At 43.6% G+C, this 20,419-nt stretch overlaps 1 protein-coding gene across 8 annotated transcripts in view; it reads left to right on the forward strand.

Annotated features, from left to right (window-relative positions):
- ptprfa (protein tyrosine phosphatase receptor type Fa) overlaps positions 1 to 20,419 on the forward strand; it is a 634,875-nt gene that overhangs the window by 286,545 nt on the left and 327,911 nt on the right. For all 8 annotated transcript variants that reach the window (XM_068036905.1, XM_068036906.1, XM_068036908.1 and 5 more), the window contains exon 3: positions 13,375 to 13,520. In XM_068036905.1, coding sequence (XP_067893006.1) covers positions 13,375 to 13,520 — 146 coding nt within the window. The remainder of the gene's footprint in view (positions 1 to 13,374; positions 13,521 to 20,419) is intronic.

Consider the following 20,419-nt stretch of genomic DNA (forward strand, 5'->3'; position numbering starts at 1 on the left):
CTACAACAGCAGGTCAAAGGCTATGAACCCTGTGGTGAGTAACTCACCTCCTGACTCCCCAAAAGCCTGTCCAAGGCACAAGTAAGGAGGTGATGGAATTAGATTAGATTAGATTAGAGATACAGCACTGAAACAGGCCCTTCGGCCCACCGAGTCTGTGCCGAACATCAACCACCCATTGATAGTGGGGAATATTCTCCACTTGCCTGGATGGGTGCAACTCTAACAACACTCAGGAAACTCGACACTATCCAGCACAAAGCAGCTCGCTTGATTGGCACCCATCCACAAACATTCACTCCCTCAACCACCGACGCACAGTGGCAGCAATGTGTACCATCTGCAAGATGTACTGCAGCAATGCACCAAAGCTCCTTAGACAGCACCTTCTAAACTTGCGACCTCACCCACCTAGAAGGACAAGGGCAGCAAATGCATGGGAACACCGCGACCTGCAAGTTCCCCTCCAAGTCACACACCATCCTGACTTGGAACTATATCGCCGTTCCTTCATTGTCGCTGGGTCAATATCTTGGAACTCTCTTCCTAACAGCACTGTGGGTGTTCTTACCCCACATGGACTGCAACGGTTCAAGAATGCAGCTCATCACCACCATCTCAAGGACACTTGGGGATAGGCAATAAATGCTGGCTTAGCCTGGGGTACCGACATCCCATGAATGAATTAAAAAAAAAACAGTGATGGCACTCTCTGAGAGAAGTGCTTTAAACAGGAGCCTTTCACCTGGCCATGGTTGGAGAACATCAGTGTAACTGATCAAAGCCTTCCCAGCTTGACCGTTGCTCTGAAGAAGTTTTTCCTACTGTGCACTTTTGTGAAAGTACTTCCATTTTTAAATATTTTGTGAGGGCTCGTGTTTTAAAATTGTTGGAATAGATTCCTTTGGAACACTGAAGAGATTACATAGATGCTGGACTTTTTTTAAAAAAGAAAGTCACTGGAAGGACTTTGGGACTTGGTTTAGAAACATACTTACTGGAAGTCACAGTAAACGGCAAACGCCTTGGTGATTAGGGGGAGTTGTTTGCAGAGAAGTGAAATGTCAAGATTTATGGTGAAGAATTGGTTTCATTTTGGATATTGTTTTGAGTCAACAGGGGTCAGCCTGCTAAGAGAGAAGACAATAGTTCATCCTTTCTCCACCTCTGAGAAACCCTGAAAATCAAGTGTGTGGACTGAAACCCCTGATGCCGCATTTCTCCTGGAAAGCCTGCCGGACTAAGCCTCGATGTCGCCTGAAGTGAACTGATCCAAAAGATCCCAGTGACATCCGTCTACCCGTATTTGGGATGCCAGAAAAAGGACAACTGACATCATTCCATATCTTATCCTTTTCCTTCAAGAATTAACAAGTATTTGGCCAAAGTATTTTTTTGTCTTTTATGAAGAGATCTCTGCAGAGAAAACATTTTTTGTTTAACCTGTGTGCATGCGTTGGGCTAATTTAACGGAACTTTCATATTTCATTCGATGTGTTAATGCTTTGTATCTTTACTGAATAAGTCTTGTTTTATAATAAATTGATGATTTTGTTGTTAAAGAAACCTGGTTGGTGGATTTTATTCTGAAATAAAACAGAGTATATAATCGGCTGTATCAGTAACTGGGTAAACATTTAAATATATGTTGTGACCCATGGAGAAGTGGATCTAGAGAAAGACAGTGCACTCCTCCCACCTTGGTGGTAACAGCACTTGTCTCAGTGATGCTGGTGAGTTGCTGACAGGCCTGGCTCGGAAATCCAGAATTGAGGGCTAAAACGGTTCACAATTGGCTTCTTAAGTACCTTAACTTACCCGACAGATCCAGTAGGGGTTCTGTTCACCTTCAATTCCGTCCTGGTGCAACCTGATAGAGGGCAGGATGATGTAGGGATCCTAATCCAATGTCAGTTTTAGGGGATTTAACCTCCCGCACGCATGCAAACCCACCTCCTGTTGCTTGGGAAAACTCCCTCCGAAATATCTGTTTTGGTCAACCCTTAACATTATTTGTTCTTGCCCATTTACTCATTCAGCGTTCATCAGTTTGTGTCATTCTCCCTACCATTGCTTCATTGTGGTGCAATAGTGGCTTTTACAGCTTTGAGGTACTGACTCGAGGTTCTGAGGTCATCAGATTGGTGTCTTTTTCTCTTGTTTGGTTTAATATGCTATTGTGAATATTAATGTCGAAAAAAGATTCAGCAAGTATAACTGTTTCCTTTTGAGGTAGTTGACATCTTTCATAATTAGAACCCTGTGAGTGTACCAAGATTTGCAGGGATCTCTTGGATAAGTTTGAAATCGTTGCAAAGGCATGATTTCTTGATGTTGGATGTGTTCCCGATCAATGTGAGAGATTTCCTACTTAATTTTGTTTTCTCTAGGTGTGGAGGAGGAGGAGACAATTTGTATTATTTTTGACATTGTTTGCATACCTAGCCCTGTGCTCTTCTAAGAATGTCCACACAATTCTGAACATTTCCACAGATGCTTCATTTTTCCGTATTGGTACAATATCCAGTAAAAAAAAAATGATTACCAACATTTCACTGGGGTGCAGGAGGGAAAAAGAGGAGGAAAGTCACAATTTTTGCCCTTTTATAATCAAGTTATCCTCTAATATGCTGCAAAACTTCAGCTCTTTCTCTGCTTTGCGATTAGAGCTTTTCATTGTCTTCCACACCAGACAACTGTAAGAAAACATTTGAGGTTGATGATGTCATGAAGCAGAGTTGCAACCTGGCAGGTCTTTCCTCAAGCAAAGATTTGATGATTTGTAAAATAGGATACATATACTGGTAAGCCTGGGAGCAAAAGATACTTTGTTTACTCTTCCTGTCTTTCTCATTTCTACTTTATTTCTCTTTTACAGATACTTCCTTTTGCCTGTGCCTTCTACATTCCTTCCCTTCTGTGTTTCTGTCTCAGCTTCCATTGTTTTCTCCCTCTCTCTTCCCCCAATATCTTTGTTTTCTTATGTTCTGTCTGCTTCTACCCTCTGTTATCCTCAACTCCTTGTCTTCTGTCATTCTGTCAACTCCTTGCTTTGTGTGTGTGAATCTCTTTCTCCTCCCGCTCCCTCCGTTCTCTCTTTCCAGTTTGATCACTCTTTTCTGGTTATCTTTTCTCTCCGATTTTTTTTTTTCTCCGCTCTGTTTCCTTTCTCACTTTCTTGTTTGTGCTTTCTCCCTTTTCTGGTTTTTCTGACTGTGTCGCACTCCATTTCTGTTACTCTTTGTCGTCTTGCCCTTCTCCCAGCAGTAAGAATAGGTCAGGACTGTAAGAAGAAATGCTGATGAGGTGAAGAGCTAACCATGATCAACCTGACCTGCTACCAATCCAGTAATGGACAAACCTGAATTTATGACAAAAATCCTATCTCTTTATGTATGAGCAGGCTATTGGATAGTGAGAAGCATCACTGCCAAACCCACCATCACCCATCATAAGCACACTTCTAATATTAGTTCTAGTAACTTCTAGATTGCAGTTAGGATGGGCTATCCTAGCTATTTCCCCTTTCCATTCCCCACCCGTTGCCCTTCCTTACTCAAGTGGCATTCATTATTTTCTCTTTCTTCAATTAGCTTTATTGATACAGTCTCTTTCATGTCCTGAGGAGGCTCTGAATCATGTTTGATGTGTAGTCACTGTTGTAGGGAAATAATGATGAGGTAATGACCAGATAATCTGTTCAGATATTTATTTTGGACGGGATACCAGATGAATTCACTTGCTTTTCTTCAAAATAGTGCCAGGATATCTTTGACATCCACCTGAGAAAACAGACAAAATCTTTGTCTCATTTGGAAGATGGCACTCTGACAGGGTATCACACTGCTAGTCCTGCACTGAAGTGTTAGCCTAGATTGTATTCATGTTACTGCAGTGGGGCTTGAACCCCCAGTTTTTTAACTCAGAGGTAAGAGAGCTACTGCTGACACCTATAGTCGCTATTGCTACTCTGCACAGACCAGGGATTGAATCCATGACTTCCCTGATTTGTATGGCTCAACAACGCACTGAACAAATCTGCTTTACTAAAAGCAAAATACTGCGGATGCTGGAAATCTGAAATAAAAACAAGAAATGCTGGAATCACTCTGCAGGTCTGGCAGCATCTGTGGAAAGAGAAGCAGAGTTAACGTTTCGGGTCAGTGACCCTTCATCGGAACGTTCCGATGAAGGGTCACTGACCCGAAACGTTAACTCTGCTTCTCTTTCCACAGATGCTGCCAGACCTGCAGAGTGATTCCAGCATTTCTTGTGTTTAATTCTGCTTTACTGTTGGGATGCGCGAGGTAATTTTATGAAGATGTAGTTTTGATTATAGAGTACTTTGAATTAACTACTCTTTCCATCTTTGCTTACACTCGAGGATTATTGAGCAGGACACTTTATCTTGTTCAAAGTGATTACTGACAACGCAGCCGACAGCTTGCGTCATCCGACTGCGCCACGTGCGCAGATTGGTCCCTACTGTCTGCGCATGCGCTGCGTTCCGCAGTGCCAGGACTGGTTGGCGCATGCGCAGATGACGTCATCGCGGTACTGCGGGCAGATGGTGGGGGGGATCCAGGCCGGAGAGAGCAGGGGTGGGGGGAGAGAGGGTCTGGGGAGCAGGTAGAGAGCAGGTGCGGAGAGATGTGGCCAAAGACCTTGATGGTGGCGGGTGCGCTCTCCTCCTTCCCCCACCTCCCCTTCCCCGACCACTCGCTCACCGACCACTGGCTCACCTGCCCGCTCGCTCCCCTCCCCAGCCCGCTCGCGCGCTCCCTCCCCTTCCCTCACGGCCCGCTCGCTCGCTCCCCTCCAGCCATTGTGTGCTGCCATGTGTTTAGGTTGCCATCGTGTGATTATTTGAGCAGCGCCATCTTTAATCCTGGCAGCTGCCTGACGTCGCAGACTGACCTTTTAGTGGCACAGGCTGCATTTGCGCATGTGCCATTGCAGCGCCACCCAATGGTGGCGTCAGCAAACGCAGCCTATCTTGTTTGATGTATGTAATGCAGTTCACCAAGACTATATTTTGAGTCTTTGCCCATGGTAAGGTATGCAGTTTTCTATGAGCACAGATTCAAACCAGTGGAAGGAAAATTGCAGGTAGCACACTTAAAATTTTTACAGTCCTGACTTGCAATATGCAAGGTACCTTGCCATGGCCAAGGAATCGGAAAAATCTACCCTCTAGTCTGATCCATCTTTTATACTGAAGATTTATCCAAGGTTTATTTGTCTAAGAAATGAGTGCTGGACTTTCATCCAAAGCCCCTCATTTTTATCATTGAAGGGCTTTAATGTTTTTATGTAAATGGCATGAAAGGTTTTTCTCAGTCAATTTAAGCCACAGCTGTTTGTGATTTGTGTTTTCTCAATGTAGACATGGCCTGATTTGATTTTAAATTACTGTGTAAATAACATTACTACAGGTTGCTTCACCTATAAAATGTGATGCCATTTCGGCAGCATTGCCTTTTTTATGGCCAGTTTTGTAGTCTCTTGAAAGGCTGTTTTTAGTTATAATGTTTTTTTGCTTAAGTTGGATTTTTAATATTGAATATAAACCATCTGATATGGATATGATGCAGTACTGTCAAGATTTTAATCTTTTCTGACCACTTCTGTATCGGTGCACTATTTGTTACTGTAATCCGAAAGATTGCACTTTAATGAATGCATGTACATGTGGACAGCCAAGAAGACGTACTATTTACTGAAACTGATTCTTCAATTGATTATTTCAATAATTGATTACAGTGTTTAGTACTGCTGTCATTCCCCAAGCAGAAGGCTAAGATGTCCAATTTGTATATAGTTTTTGGACTTCCCAATTGACCTACAATAAGTTAGATGAGTAAAGACATAGTGGACTGATTTGTCATTTGCTGCTTCCTGTGCAGCTTTTTCTACATTTTTCAGTTTATTCATGCCCTAAGACCTACAAAGTCAGTTTTAGATTGTTAGGAATTTTGGTACATTCCTTTTCATTCTTTGCATTACTTCTCCCTCTTTCATTTACATAATTTAAAAAGGAACAATACTTTGTGGTGTTGGAGATGACATTTTTCTCCTCTTTGCCTAGTTCGACACTTCCTTGTATCTCCTTATCTGACACACCTGAGCTGGGTGTTGCATAAGTAGAAATAGCAAAGACATTCTTCTGTATAAGTTTCTGTTACCCATTGGCTTAGGACCCCGTGTGTTTCACTAGAACAAATAAACTCAGAACAGTCTGTTGGAAATTCAGTCTTTTTCTGTACTAGGAAAACTAAAAATGAAAATTTGAAACAAGGAATGTAAAGAATGCAAAGTGGGAATATGGTGCTAAAATGATTATCAGATGATTTGAATTAAGAGGGATATACTGCATTTAGTGTCCCCATTACATATTTACCCAAGGTGGTTAAGTGTATAACATTTTGTATTTTATCCATATCATCAGGGTCCATGACCATTTGTCAGGGATCTAAACAGCCCATGGCCCAAAATGAAGCACATTACACTTGTGTTTATGAAATGTTTATCGATATCTTTTATTGCTGATGCTTCATTTGACGCTAAACTGAAAGTGGTGTCAAAGCCTAGAGGCAAGGCCCAATGGTGGTTAGTCACATAAAGGTGATTCTATCAGAGACTTCCCTTGTGTGCACTCATCATCACAGCTGTTACGGTGTATGAGATCCTCGGTTCTTTCCCTGTGAAAAACCTGTGATCAAGGATTTTTAATCCCACAACGGCATTACTCATATACATGTAGTATAGTCAGTGTTTTAAAACAGGAATATATCTGGCAGCAGTGATTATGTTTGATAAAACTTAGAGTAAAATTGAGAAAAAGGACCTAACTGGTTGGAGTTACTCTTAATTGATTCCCTTTTTCCTCTCTCTCTCCCAATCCCAGAGTGGAGACAGGCCCTTTTGAATATGGAATCATTGCAGGTAACAAACACCTCCAAAGAGAGAAACCTGGAACTGATCCTGAAAATAATTGAGCACAAAAGAAAAATTCTTAAATACAAATCTATTGCCATGTTTCTAGTACAGCTCCATTTGTTGCAATGTACCAACATCTCAGTGTTAACTGACAAATGGCACCACTCTTTCAGACTCGAAATCATTTACCTTTCCAGGATGTCTGGAAAACTTAAGAGCATCAATGTGCATGCATAATTGAGGGAATGTGTTATAGTGCCATCTGTGTGTGGCATCATTAATGATTTGGTGCTTTATTTGAGCAAAGTTTGAAGTACTTTTCACAGTAAAACAGAAATTTAAGACCATCTCAATTTATATACGGACTAGTGGATTTCCTTGGTGTTGCCTGTGGTGAAAAAGTGCAAAAATAGGGCTGTTTCTGAAAATTTAAACTTATTGTAAACATTTGACTCTCTTGTCTCTTCCACATATTTCCTTCCTTTATCCCAGTTTTTAGGTGTGATATTTATTCTTCATTGGTTTTATTGAAGCTTTCTTGAGTTTAATTTTGCTAGTTCAGTTTATTTGCTTAGCCTTTTCATTTTATTTATATTCTTTGGCTGCAGTTCTGGCCCACAGAAAAAAAAAATGCTTTGAACTCAATTATTGAGAGCAGACAGAAGCTACCATTGAACGAGAAAGATAGTGCTGTAGGAGGCAGAGCTCAACAACTGGAGCTAATGCTTGGTGGGATCAATATTTGCAATAGCAGCAATCAGTATAGAACAAAATGCAGCAGTAGCTAGTACCCAGTGCCAGTCTGAAACGAGCAGTGCAAACTGAGATTTTAAAAAGTGTAGGGCGGTCGTGTTTGAAGCAGATCCAGGGACGGAGATTGAAGCTAAGTGGATGGTGAATAGTAACAAGCTGCAGTGGGCAAGCAAACAAAATATGGTAACAAAAACCTCAGTAAAAGAAAGGAGCAAAATTCGAGCCCCAACCCGAGACTATACCAGACACCAGTGAAAAGGAAAAAAAATGACCTGTAAAGTGATCAAATAGCGAACAGGAGATGACAGAAGTGATAAAATATGACAAAAAGAGGTACAATGAGAATGTTAAGGAAATAAAAATACACGAAACCCAGAGGATGCGAGAATAGTTAAAGCCGAAAAGCTAATCGGAAACATTGCCAGACTGATTTGAAGGAACTTACAATTTCAAGGATACGAGAAAATCATTTGCAAAGGGACATTTTTGACTTTAAAAATATCCTTGTTTCACTGGTTAAATCCTGTTTTGTCTTCAAGATTCACCAAATTCTCCTCCTTGACCAAAGCAGTTCGCGTTGTTGCTTTTTGTCACAAAAGCCCAACTTCTAGCAACAGTGGCGCAGTGGTTAGCACCGCAGCCTCACAGCTCCAGCGACCTGGGTTCAGTTCTGGGTCCTGCCTGTGCAGAGTTTGCAAGTTCTCCCTGTGACCACGTGGGTTTCCACCGGGTGCTCCGGTTTTCTCCCACAGCCAAAGACTCGCAGGTTGATAGGTAAATTGGCCATTGTAAATTGCCCCTAGTGTAGGTAGGTGGTAGGAGGATTGAGGGGATGTGGTAGGGAATATGGGATTAATGTAGGATTAGTATAAATGGGTGGTTGTTGGTTGGCACAGACTCGGTGGGCCAAAGGGCCTGTTTCGGTGCTGTATCTCTAAATAAAATAAATAAAACTCTTTACATCCAGCAAACTAATCGAGTATTCAGGCATGGCTTTGTGGACAGCTAGTCTTTTTCTAGCCAGAAACCTCTAACAGTAAACCTTGAAAAGCTTGATAACGCCATTGACAAAGGCTTAAAAATGCTATTCTTTGGAAGATGGACAAATTTCACATTTGTCAGGCCAGAAATTATAGGGTGCTCAGGGACTTGTCTTTAATGATTAACATGCTTCCACCATGCGCTCAAAATGTTTTGTCCAGAGATTGAATGTACTTAAAAATTGTAGAAGTTAACAAGATCACTGATTAAGCCGTAAATGCTTTCTGCAGGGTCATGTCAAAATTTTTGAAACATCTTGGCCCCTCACTTTAACAGATGAACAAAAGAGGAAGCTTCTCAGATCCAAAAACAACTTGCATTTATATAGCACCTTTAACAAAATAAAATGTCCCTTTCGTGGGGAGGTGGTGGCCTAGTGGTATTGTCACTGGACTAGTAACCCAGAGACCCAGGGTATTGCTCTGGGGACATGGGTTTGAATCCCACCACGTCAGCAGGTGGAATTTGAATTCAATTAATAAGTCTGGAATTAAAAGCTAATCTAATGATGGCCATGAAACCATTGTCGATTCTCGTAAAAACCCATCTGGTTCACTAATCTGGAAATCTGCTGTCCTTAACTGGTCTAGCCTACGTGTGACTCCAGATCCACAGCAATGTGGTTCACTCTTAACTGCCCTCTGAAATGGCCAAGCAAGCCACTCATTTGTATCTGACCGCTACAAAGTCGATAAGGAATGAAACCAGACGGGCCACCCGGCATTGACCTAGGCATTGGAAACGACAACGGCAAACCCAGTCCTGTCGACCCTGCAAAGTCTTCCTTACGAACATCTGGGGGCTTGTGCCAAAGTTGGGAGAGCTGTCCCACAGATTAGTCAAGCGTAGTCATGCTCATGGAATCATACCTTACAGACAATGTCCTAGACACCGCCATCACCATCCCTGGTTATGGCCTGTCCCACTGACAGGACAGATCCAGCAGAGGTGGCGACACAGTTGCATACAGTCGGGAGGGAGTTGCCCGGGGAGTCCTCAACATTGACTCCAGACCCCATGAAGTCTCATGGCATCAGGTCAAACATGGGCAAGGAAACTTCCTGCTGATTACCACCTACTGCCACCACCCCCCACTAACCCCCCCCCCCACCTCAGCTGATGGATCAGTACTCCTCCATGTTGAACACCACTTGGAGGAAGCACTGAGGATGGCAAGGGCGCAGAATATACTCTGGGTGGGGGAGTTTAATATTCATCACCAAGAGTGGCTCTGTAGCACCACTGCTGGCCGAATTGGCAGAGTCCGAAAGGACACAGCTGCTCGGCTGGGTCTACGGTAGGTGGTGAGGGAACCTACAAAAGGGAAAAACATACTTGACCTCGTCCTCACCGATCTACATGTCACAGATGCATCTGTCCATGAAAATATTGGTGGTAGTGACCACCGCACAGTCCTTGTGGAGACAAAATCCTGTCTTCACATTGAGGATACCCTTCATCGTCTTGGGTGGCACATCCACTGTGCTAAATGGGATAGAACTCGGAACAGATCTAGTAATGCAAAACTGGGCATCCATGAGACGCTGTGGGCCATCAGCAGCAGAATTAAACTCAACCACAATCTGTAATGTCATGGCCCGGCATATCCCCCCCTCTACCATTACCATCAAGCCGGGGGATCAACCAGGGTTCAATGAAGAGTGCAGGAGGACATGCCAAGAGCAGCACCAGGCATACCTCAAAATGAGGTGTCAACCTGGTGAAGCTACAACACAGGACTACTTGCGTGCCAAACAGCGTAATCAAACAAGGGATCAGATCTAAGCTCTGCTGTCCTGCCTCATCCTGTTGTAAATGGTGGTGGACAAGTAAACAACTGACTGGAGGAGGTGGCTCCACAAATAGCCCCATCCTCAATGATGGGGAAGTCCAGCACATCAGTGCAAAAGATAAGGCTGAGGCATTTGCAACAACCTTCAGCCAGAAGTGCCGAATGGATGATCCATCTCTGCTTCCTCCTGAAGTTGCCAGCTTCATAGATGCCAGACTTCAGCCAATTCAATTCACCCCATGTGATGTCGAGAAATGACAGAAGGCACTGGACACTGCAAAGCCTACAGGCTCTGACAACATTCTGGCAATAGTACTGAAGACCTGTGCTCGCGAACTAGCAGCTTCCCTAAACAAGCTGTTCCAGTACAGCTACAACACTGGCTTCTACCCGGCAATGTGGAAAATTGCCCAGGTATGTCCTGTACACAAAAAGCAGGACAAATCCAACCTGGCCAATTACCGCCCCATCAGTCTACTCTCAATCAGTAAAGTGATGGAAGGTGTCGTCGACAGTACTATCAAGTGGCACTTGCTTTGCAATAACCTGTTCAGTGACGTTCAGTTTGGGTTTGGGTTCCACCAGGGCCACTCAGCTCATGACCTTATTACAGCCTTGGTTCAAACATGGGCAAAAGAGCTGAACTCGCGGTGAGGTGAGAGTGACTGCCCTTGGGATCAAGGCAGCATTTCACCGAGTATTGCATCAAGAAGCCGTAACAAAAGTGGAGTCGATGGGAATCAGGGAAAATGCTCCACTGGTTGGAGTGGTACCTAGCGCAAAGGAAGGTGGTTGTGGTTGTTGGAGGTCAATCATCTGAGCTCCAACTCATCACTGCAGGAGTTCCTCAGGGTCGTGTCCTAGGCTCAACCATCTTCAGCTGCTTCATCAATGACCTTCCATCCATCTTAAGGTCAGAAGTGGGGATGTTCGCTGATTGCACATTGTTCAGCGCCATTCGCGACTCCTCAGATACTGAAGCATTCCGTGTAGAAATGCAGCAAGACCTGGACAATATCCAGGCTTGGGCTGATAAGTGGCAGGTAACACTAGCGCCACACAAGTGCCAGGGAATGACCATCTCAAACAAGAGAAAATCTAACTATCTCCCCTTGATATTCAATGGCATTACAATCACTGAATCCCCCAAGATCGACTGAACTGGAGTAGCCATATAAATACCGTGGCTACAAGAGCACAGTGGCGCAGTGGTTAGCACCGCAGCCTCACAGCTCCAGGGACCCGGGTTCGATTCCAGGTACTGCCTGTGTGGAGTTTGCAAGTTCTCCCTGTGTCTGCGTGGGTTTTCTCCGGGTGCTCCGGTTTCCTCCCACAAGCCAAAAGACTTGCAGGTTGATAGGTAAATTGGCCATTATAAATTGTCACTAGTGTAGGTAGGTGCTAGGGAAATATAGGGACAGGTGGGGATGTTTGGTAGGAATATGGGATTAGTGTAGGATTAGTATAAATGGTGGTTGATGTTCGGCACAGACTCGGTGGGCCGAAGGGCCTGTTTCAGTGCTGTATCTCTAATCTAATCTAAGCACGCCAGAGGCTAGGAATCCTGTGGCGAGGAACTCACCTCCTGACTCCCCAAAGCTTGTCCACCATCTACAAGGCACAGGTCAGGAGTGTGATGGAATACTCTCCACTTGCCTGGATGGGTGCAGTTCCAACAACACTCAAAAAAAACTCAATACCATCCAGGACAAAGCAGCTCTCGTGATTGGCACCCCATCCACAAACATTCACTCCCTCGACTACCGACGCACGGTGGTAGCGGTGTGTACCATCTACAAGATGCACTGCAGCAACGTATCAAGGCTAGTCAGGCAGCAGCTTCCAAACCTGCGACCTCTATCAACTAAAAGGACAAGGGCAGCAAATGCATGGAACACCACCACAAGTTCCCCTCCAAGTCACACACCATCCTGACTTGGAACTATATTGCCGTTCCTTCACGGTCGCTGGGTCAAAATCCTGGAACTGCCTTCCTAATAGCACTGTGGGTGTACCTACCCCACATGGACTGCAGCGGTTCAAGAAGGCAGCTCACCACCTTCTCATGGGCAACTAGGGTTTGGGCAATAAATGCTGGCCTTGCCCGTGACGCCCACATCCCATGAAATGCATTAAAAAACAAAGTGGATTTCTTTTCCTTTTCTCACTATTTGGTTATGCAATTCTTAAACTATTCAGCTGGAGATATGATTTTGACAACTTTAACAAATAAATTTGTCACAGGGAATTCATCAAAGGTTTCTGTTGCAATAATCTAGGTATATCATAATTCACAACTGTAATGATAAACAGTAAGTTTATACCATGTATCTGTCATCAAATGGAATTGGATGCTGGTTTAAGAAAGCTGAAGTCAAAGGTGGTGAATGGTTGGGTTCCACACCTTTTAAATCCCAACAAACGAATGTACAACGTTAAAGAATTTGTGTTTTTACAATGGATTTGACTGTAATTCTTTATAAACCTAATTTTAGCAACTCATGGCTAAAGTTAATGAGAATCAGGAATGTGGCATTGTTTAACTTGATACATTTGAATTGTGCCTTTGACAGTTGGTCTCTAAAACAAATTGTTTTCCTGGTAGAGATCTGTATAGTCCCAGGATTGAACCTTGGACTTGCTTGGTCCATATGCCCCATCCGGTCCCAGGACTTCTTATTTTAAATTCTAAATTTACACATCCTTTATTACGTTAGTATTAGCTTTAAATAGGTCTGCAATGTTTTCTGATAGTTCTGATTCTGCATGAACCTGCTGTGTTAAGGTTTGCATGTGTTTTGAGATAAATCTAGGCAGTTGGACTAATCTGCAACACTGATATTTTGCAGCTGTGCCAAGTTTTATCCGAATCCCTGTGGATCAGATTGGAATTTCTGGAGGAGTGGCTTCATTTGTATGCCAAGCAGAATCAGAACCTAAACCTCGTATCACCTGGATGAAGAAAGGGAAGAAAGTCAGCTCTCAGCGCTTTGAGGTAAAACTCTGTCCCTTAAACACTTAAAAAGCTTGGGAGAGCCATGCATCAAACCTTGTTACAATGATGAAACTGTGACTGTAATTATACCTTTTTTGGTTAGCTAAGTGATGCATTCAGAAATTCATTACCATGTTTAACAGTCTCCAATTCAAGTTACTAATGAATGTCAATGCACCTGAAGTGTTTGCTTTGCCCATTTCACTTATTCTAGTCCAGAAGCGCAGGTTGGCAGATCTCAAGGCTCAGGGACTCTTGAATGTGTGCAGAGATACCGCTGGAGTTTACCCAGTTAAAACTGTGCAGCTTCAGAGCTGTTTCATGCTGCTTGTTCAACTGGGACTATCCTACCTGTTGGGACGTTGGCTTGTAGCATTATTTGGAGCCAAGTGTGAAAAGTCCCAGCCCTATGTCAGGTCTATCCTCCCTGTTCAACCAGGGATTCTTGTGGGGTAAAGGCACAAGCATGCCTCTAACTGTAGAATTGTTACTTGTGCTACAAGGGGAATGTGAGTTAGGAGAGGTAGGTAATGCTGCTGCTCAGTAAAATGACCAGGATTGTGCACCCTTGTTCTGGACCCCCCCCCCCCACTAGTGGAAATAGTTTCTCAGTATCTACCCAAACAAATCTGTTTTATCATTGTAAATACTTTGATTATTTCTCTGCTGTAAACTTAAGGCATACAAACCAAATTTATGAAAACTGTCTTCATAATTTAGCTCTTTAAGCCTGGGTAAATTTTTGATGAATCTGTGCCGTTCCCCCATCAAGGCCAATATAATCTTCCTGAGGGTGCAGTTCCCAAAACTGAACACAGTACTCTCGATGCTCTTGACAGTACCTTCCTTCAATCATAAGGTCAGAAGTGGGGATGTTCACTGATGATTGCACAATGTTCAGCACCATTCGTGACTCCTCAGATACTGAAGCAGTCCGTGTAGAAATGCAGCAAGACCTGGACAATATCCAGGCTTGGGCTGATAAGTGGCAAGTAACATTCGTGCCAGGCAATGACCATCTCCAACAAGAGAGAATCAAACCATCTCCCCTTGACATTCAATGGCATTACCATCACTGAATCCCACACTAACATCCTAGGGGCTACCATTGACCAGAAACTGAACTGGAGTAGCCATATAAATACCGTGGCTACAAGAGCAGGTCAGAGGCTAGGAATCCTGCGGCGAGTAACTCACCACCTGACTCCCCAAAGCCTGTCCACCATCTACAAGGCACAAGTCAGGAGTGTGATGGAATACTCTCCACTTGCCTGGAAGGGTGCAGCTCCAACAACACTCAAGAAGCTCAACACCATCCAAGACAAAGCAGTCCGCTTGATTGGCACCCCATCTGCAAACATTCACTCCCTCCACCACAGTGGCAGCAGTGTGTACCATCTACAAGATGCACTGCAGCAACGCACCAAGGCTCCTTTGACAACACCTTCCAAACCCGCGACCTCTACCAACTAGAAGGACAAGGGCAGAAAATGCATGGGAACACCATCACCTGCAAGTTCCCCTCCAAGTCACACACCCATCCTGACTTGGAACTATATCGCCGTTCCTTCACTGTTACTGGGTCAAACTCCTGGAACTCCCTTCCTAACAGCACTGTGGGTGTACCTATCCCAAATGGACTGCAGCAGTTCAGGAAGGCAGCTCACCACCACCTTCTCGAGGGCAGTTAGTGATGGGCAATAAATGCTGGCCTGGCCAGCGACGCCCACATCCCATGAATGAATAAAAAAAAAGTTGAAGCACCACTTGCTGCTTTTAATATTCCATACCTCTTGAGGTAAAAGCCAGTGTTCTGTTAGCTTTTTTGTTACTTTTTGTACCCATGCACTAGCTTTTAGCTATTTGTGTACATGGATACCTAAATCCCATTGATTCTCCACAGCCCATAGTTTTTCTTCATTGAGAAAATATTCTGATTTGTCTTTTCTCAGATCCAAAGTGGATGACTTCGTACTTCCCCACTTTGAACTCCATCTGCTGTAATTTCGCCCACTCGCAGTCTGCCGCTTTGTAACCTGCTGCTCCCATCCACGCAAATTACTGTGCCACCTAACTTGGTGCCATTTATAAACTTGGATATTCCTTCAGCCAAATCCGCAATATATATGGTTAAAAAGCCGGGGCCTCAGTACAGATCCCAGGGAATATGAGTTGTCATATCCCACCAATCCGAGCATGTTTCCACTATCCCTACTCTCTGTCTCCTATCCGCCCAACCAATTACTGACCTATGCTCCAAGGTTCCCTCTGATTCTGTACACTTTAATTTTTGCTAATAGTCTCTTGTGCAAAATCTTATCAAATGCCTGCTCCAAGTCCATATAGACAACAGTCATAAACACTTTCTTATCTGCCATATTAATGGTCTCCTCAAAAATTCAACTTTGTTAGTCAGATTACCAAATCCATGAATTCCAAGTATAGTAATCTGTTGTAAATTATTTGCCTTTCAATTAGTTCAACTGCTACTTTAGCACTTCAACTCCTTCTGTTCAATTTTTGAAGTCATCACAGCCAAGCTTGATCCTGTTCTCAGCCAGTATCCACACACCAGCACTTTGCAGCAGATATCACTGGCTAGCAGGCAAGAGTGGCTGAAACTGTGGCTGAGAATAGCAAAGTCAGCAGGGACTTTCCGTTTCATATTATATTACATTAGGCAGTGCCTTTACATACTGGTCCATTAAAGGGCCATTGATCCAGAAATGTGCTAAACCAGTATTTATTGATGATTTACATGTAGCCTGATGAGCGATATTTCAAACGAGTGAAAGGGGCATTTGCTGGACATATGTTTGTACAAGACTAGCCCTTGTTGATATAAAGACAGAAAATGCTGAAAATACTCAGCCAGTCTGGCAACATCTGTGGAAGGAGAAACAGAGTTAACACTTCAGGTTAATGACCGTTCATCAGGAATGGGAAAGTTAGAAATGTAATAGGTTCTTAGCAAAGGGAGGGTGGGAAGAAGAACAAAGGGTCTGTGATGGGGTAGGATTGAATGACAGAACAGTTTGTCGTGCAGGGTCAAAGGGCATGGTAATGGGGCAGGAAAAGAAACAAATTATGTGCCTAGAGCAGGTATGCTGCTGTCTGATAGCAAAAATAAGAGAACAACTGAAACATGCAAAGACAGGGAAACAGAATGGGGACAGAAATTACGGTCTGAAATTGTTAAACTCAATGTTGAGTCCAAAAGGCTGTTAAGTGCCTAGTTGAAAGATAGGGTGCTGTTCATCGAGCTTACATTGCACTTCATTGGGACAATGCAGTAGGACGAGAACAGAGAGGTCAGCTTGAGAGCATGGTGGAGAATTAAAATGACAGGCGACCGGTAGCTTGGGGTCGTGCTTGCAGACTGAACGAAGATGTTTCACAAAGCAGTCACCCAGTCTGCGTTTGGTCTCCCTAATGTAAAACTGACCGCATTGTAAGCAGCGAATACAGTATACTAAATTGAAAGAAGTACATGTAAATTGCTGTTTAACTTGGAAGACTTGTTTGAGGTCTTGGACAGTGAGGGAGGGGAGGTAAGGGGGTAGATGTTGCATTTCCTGTGCTTGTATGGAAAGGGATCAGGGGGAATGGGGTGATTGAGGAGTGGACCAGGATGTCATGGAGGGAATGGTCCCTTCGGAATGCTGAAAGGGGTGGGTAAGGGAAGATGTGTTTGGCAGTGGCGGAAATGGCAGAAGATGATGGGTTGAATATGGAGGCTAGTGAGGTGGAAGGTGAGGACACTGGGCACCCTGTTATAGTTCTGATAGGGAGGGGGAAGGGGTGAGAGCAGAAGTGAGGGAAATGGAGCGGACATGGTCGAGGGCGCTGTCAACCATGGTGGTGGGGGAGGTGTGTCCTCGATTGCGGAAAAAGAAAGACGTATCAGCAGCACTGATATGAAATGTTGCATCATCAGAGCAGATGCGACGGAGACTGAGAAACTGGGAGAATGGAATGGAGTTCTACAGGAAGCAGGGTGCGAGGAAGTTTAGTTGAGCTAGCTGGGGCTTGTAATGACTATTCGTTGATAGCCTATCTCCAAAAATAGTGACACAAGTTGAGGAGACATAAAGTCATTAGCGTCATAGAAAGGGGCCATTTAGCCCATCGAGTCCATGCCGGTTCTGCGCGCCAGTCAGTCCCACTCCCCTGCTCGATCCCCGTAGCCCTGCAAGTTTATTTCCTTCAGGTGCTGGTCCAATTTCCTTTTGAAATCATTGATTGTCTTGCTTCAACCACCCTCATGGGCAGCGACTTCCAGGTCATTACCACTCGCTGCGTAAAAAAAGTTCTTCCTCATGTTCCCCCTGCATCTCTTGCCCAAAACCATCAATCTGCGTCCCCTAGTCCTTGTACCATGAGTTAAAGAGAACAGTTTTTCCTAGTCTAAATTATCTAAGCCTGTCATAATCTTCTACACCTCGATCAAATCTCCCCTCAATCTCCTTTGTTTGAGGAAGAACAACCTCAGCTTTTCCAACCTAACCTTGTAACTAAAATCCTCCATTCCCAGAACCATTCTAGTAAGTCTCCTCTGCATCCTGTCAAGGACCCTCCCATCCTTCCTAAAGTGTGGTGACCAGGACTGGATGCAGTACTCTAGTTGTGGCCTATCCAGAGCTTTATAAAGGTCATTATAATTTCTCTGCTTTTGTACTCTATGCCTCTAATTATGAAGCCCAAGATCCCATATGCTTTGCTAACCACTCTCTCAGTATGTCCTGCCACCTATAAAGATTGGAGGGCATGTACCCCCAGGTCCCTCTGTTCCTGCACACTCTTTAGAACTGTGCCATTGAGTCTATATTGCCCCACCTATCCCTTCTGCCAGAATACATCACCTCACACTTGTCTGTATTAAATTCCAACTGCCACTTGCCTGCCCATTCTGCTAGTCTTTCTTTGCCCTGTTGCATTTCATTTGTATCATCCTCATTGTTTGCAACTCTTCCAAGTTTGGTGGAAAAGCAAATTTTGAAATTCTACTCTGTATTCCAAGATCCAAGCCATTTATATGTAGCAAAAAAAGCAGTGGTCCTAGCACTGACCCTTGGGGAACGCCACTGTCTACCATCCTCCAGTCTGAAAAACAACCATTTATCACGACTCTCTGTTTTCTGTTATTGAGCCAATTTTTTTATCCAATTAGACTCTGACTGTCCTATTCCATGAGCCTCAATTTTGTTAACCAGCCTTTTATGTGGTACTTTGTTGAATGCTTTCTTAAAATCAGTATAGACAACATCCACTGCATTCCCTTCATCAACCTTCTCCGTTATTACATCAAAAAATTCAGTTAGATTAATCAAGCATGATCTGTCTTCTACCAATCTGTGCTGGCTATCCTTAATTAGCTAAAACCTCTCCAAGTGTATGTTGATTTTTTTTCCCCTTGATTATTGTTTCTAAAACCTTACCCACCACTGATGTTAAACTAACTAGCCTGTAGTTGCTAGGACTGTCCTTACACCCTTTCTTGAATAAGGGTGTCACATTTGCCACTCTCCAATTCTCTGGCACCTCCCCCCACTTCCTTTAGCAACCTGAGATGCAAGCCATCTGGACCTAGTGACTTAATTATTCTAAGCATAGCCAGCCTTTCCAGTACCTCCTTCCTCTCAATTTGTACCCTATCTATTGCCTCTACTGTCTCCGCTTCTACCGTATTTTGTCAGATTCCTCTTCTTTAGTAACACCGATACACAATACTCATTAAGTATTCTAGCCTTACCCCGTGCATCTAAGCATTTACTACCCTCTTTGTGCCTGAATAGGCCCCATTCCACCTCTTACTGCCTGCTTACTATTTACACGCCGGTGGAAGATTTTTGGGTTCCCTTTTATGTTGACTGCCATTCTATTCTCATTCTTTCTTTGCCAAACTTATTTTCCTCTTCACCTTCCCTCTCAAATTATTATATTTGGCCTGGTTTTCACCAGGCATGCATCATACACCCTCTTTTTTTGTTTCATCATAATCTCTATCTCCCCCGTCATCTAAGAACCCCTGTTTTTGGTTCCATTACCTTCTGTCCTTGTTGGAATGTACCTAGCCTGTACTTGAAGCACCTCTTTCTTAAAGATAACCTGTTTTTTCGTTAGTTTTGCTGGAATTTCTTTGGTTCCATTTCACCCTACATCGTTTCTTGCTTTTCTGCATTCTGTGTCTAAACCTTACAAACGATGATCACTTTTTCCCAAGTGCTCCCCCACAGATACTTGGTCCAGTTGGCCCACCTCATTTTGCAACTTCAGGTTCAGATTTGCCTCCTTTCTAGTTGGGCCAAGAATATACTGATCAAGGAAGTTCTGTTAAACACAATCCAGAAATTTCTCCCCCTTCTTTCCCTTTACTCTAAAATTATCCCAATCGATATTTGGGTAATTAAAGTCTCCCAGTATTACCACTCTAGTTCTTGCACATCTCTGATTTCCCTGAAGATTTGCTCCTCTATCTCTCGCTCATTATTTGGAGGCCTCTAGAATACCCCTTGTAGTGGGTACCTCCTCGAGGACATCCCCTCTTTCCAACACTACATTGTCTTTTCTAATCAATACTGCCACCCCACCTCCCTTTCTTCCTTCTCTATCTTTTGTGAACACTTTATATTCTTGTATATTGAGCGCCCTGTCCTCACCATCTTAAACCCACGTTTCCGTTATTGGCACTGCATCATATTCCCAGACTGCTGTTTGTGCTTGTAGCTCACCAACTTATTCACTACATTTGGTGCACATATATAATATATATATAGTAATCCTGTCTTTGCATTCCTCATAGCCCTTCTCAGTCTGCTGCTATCTAATATGTAACTATTTCCTTCTCTAGTACTGTCCAACACTCTCACATTATGCACCTTATTCCTCCTTTCTACTTC

The sequence above is a fragment of the Heterodontus francisci genome, chromosome 8 (genome assembly GCF_036365525.1).
Source record: "Heterodontus francisci isolate sHetFra1 chromosome 8, sHetFra1.hap1, whole genome shotgun sequence".
In the NCBI taxonomy this organism is placed as follows: domain Eukaryota; kingdom Metazoa; phylum Chordata; class Chondrichthyes; order Heterodontiformes; family Heterodontidae; genus Heterodontus; species Heterodontus francisci.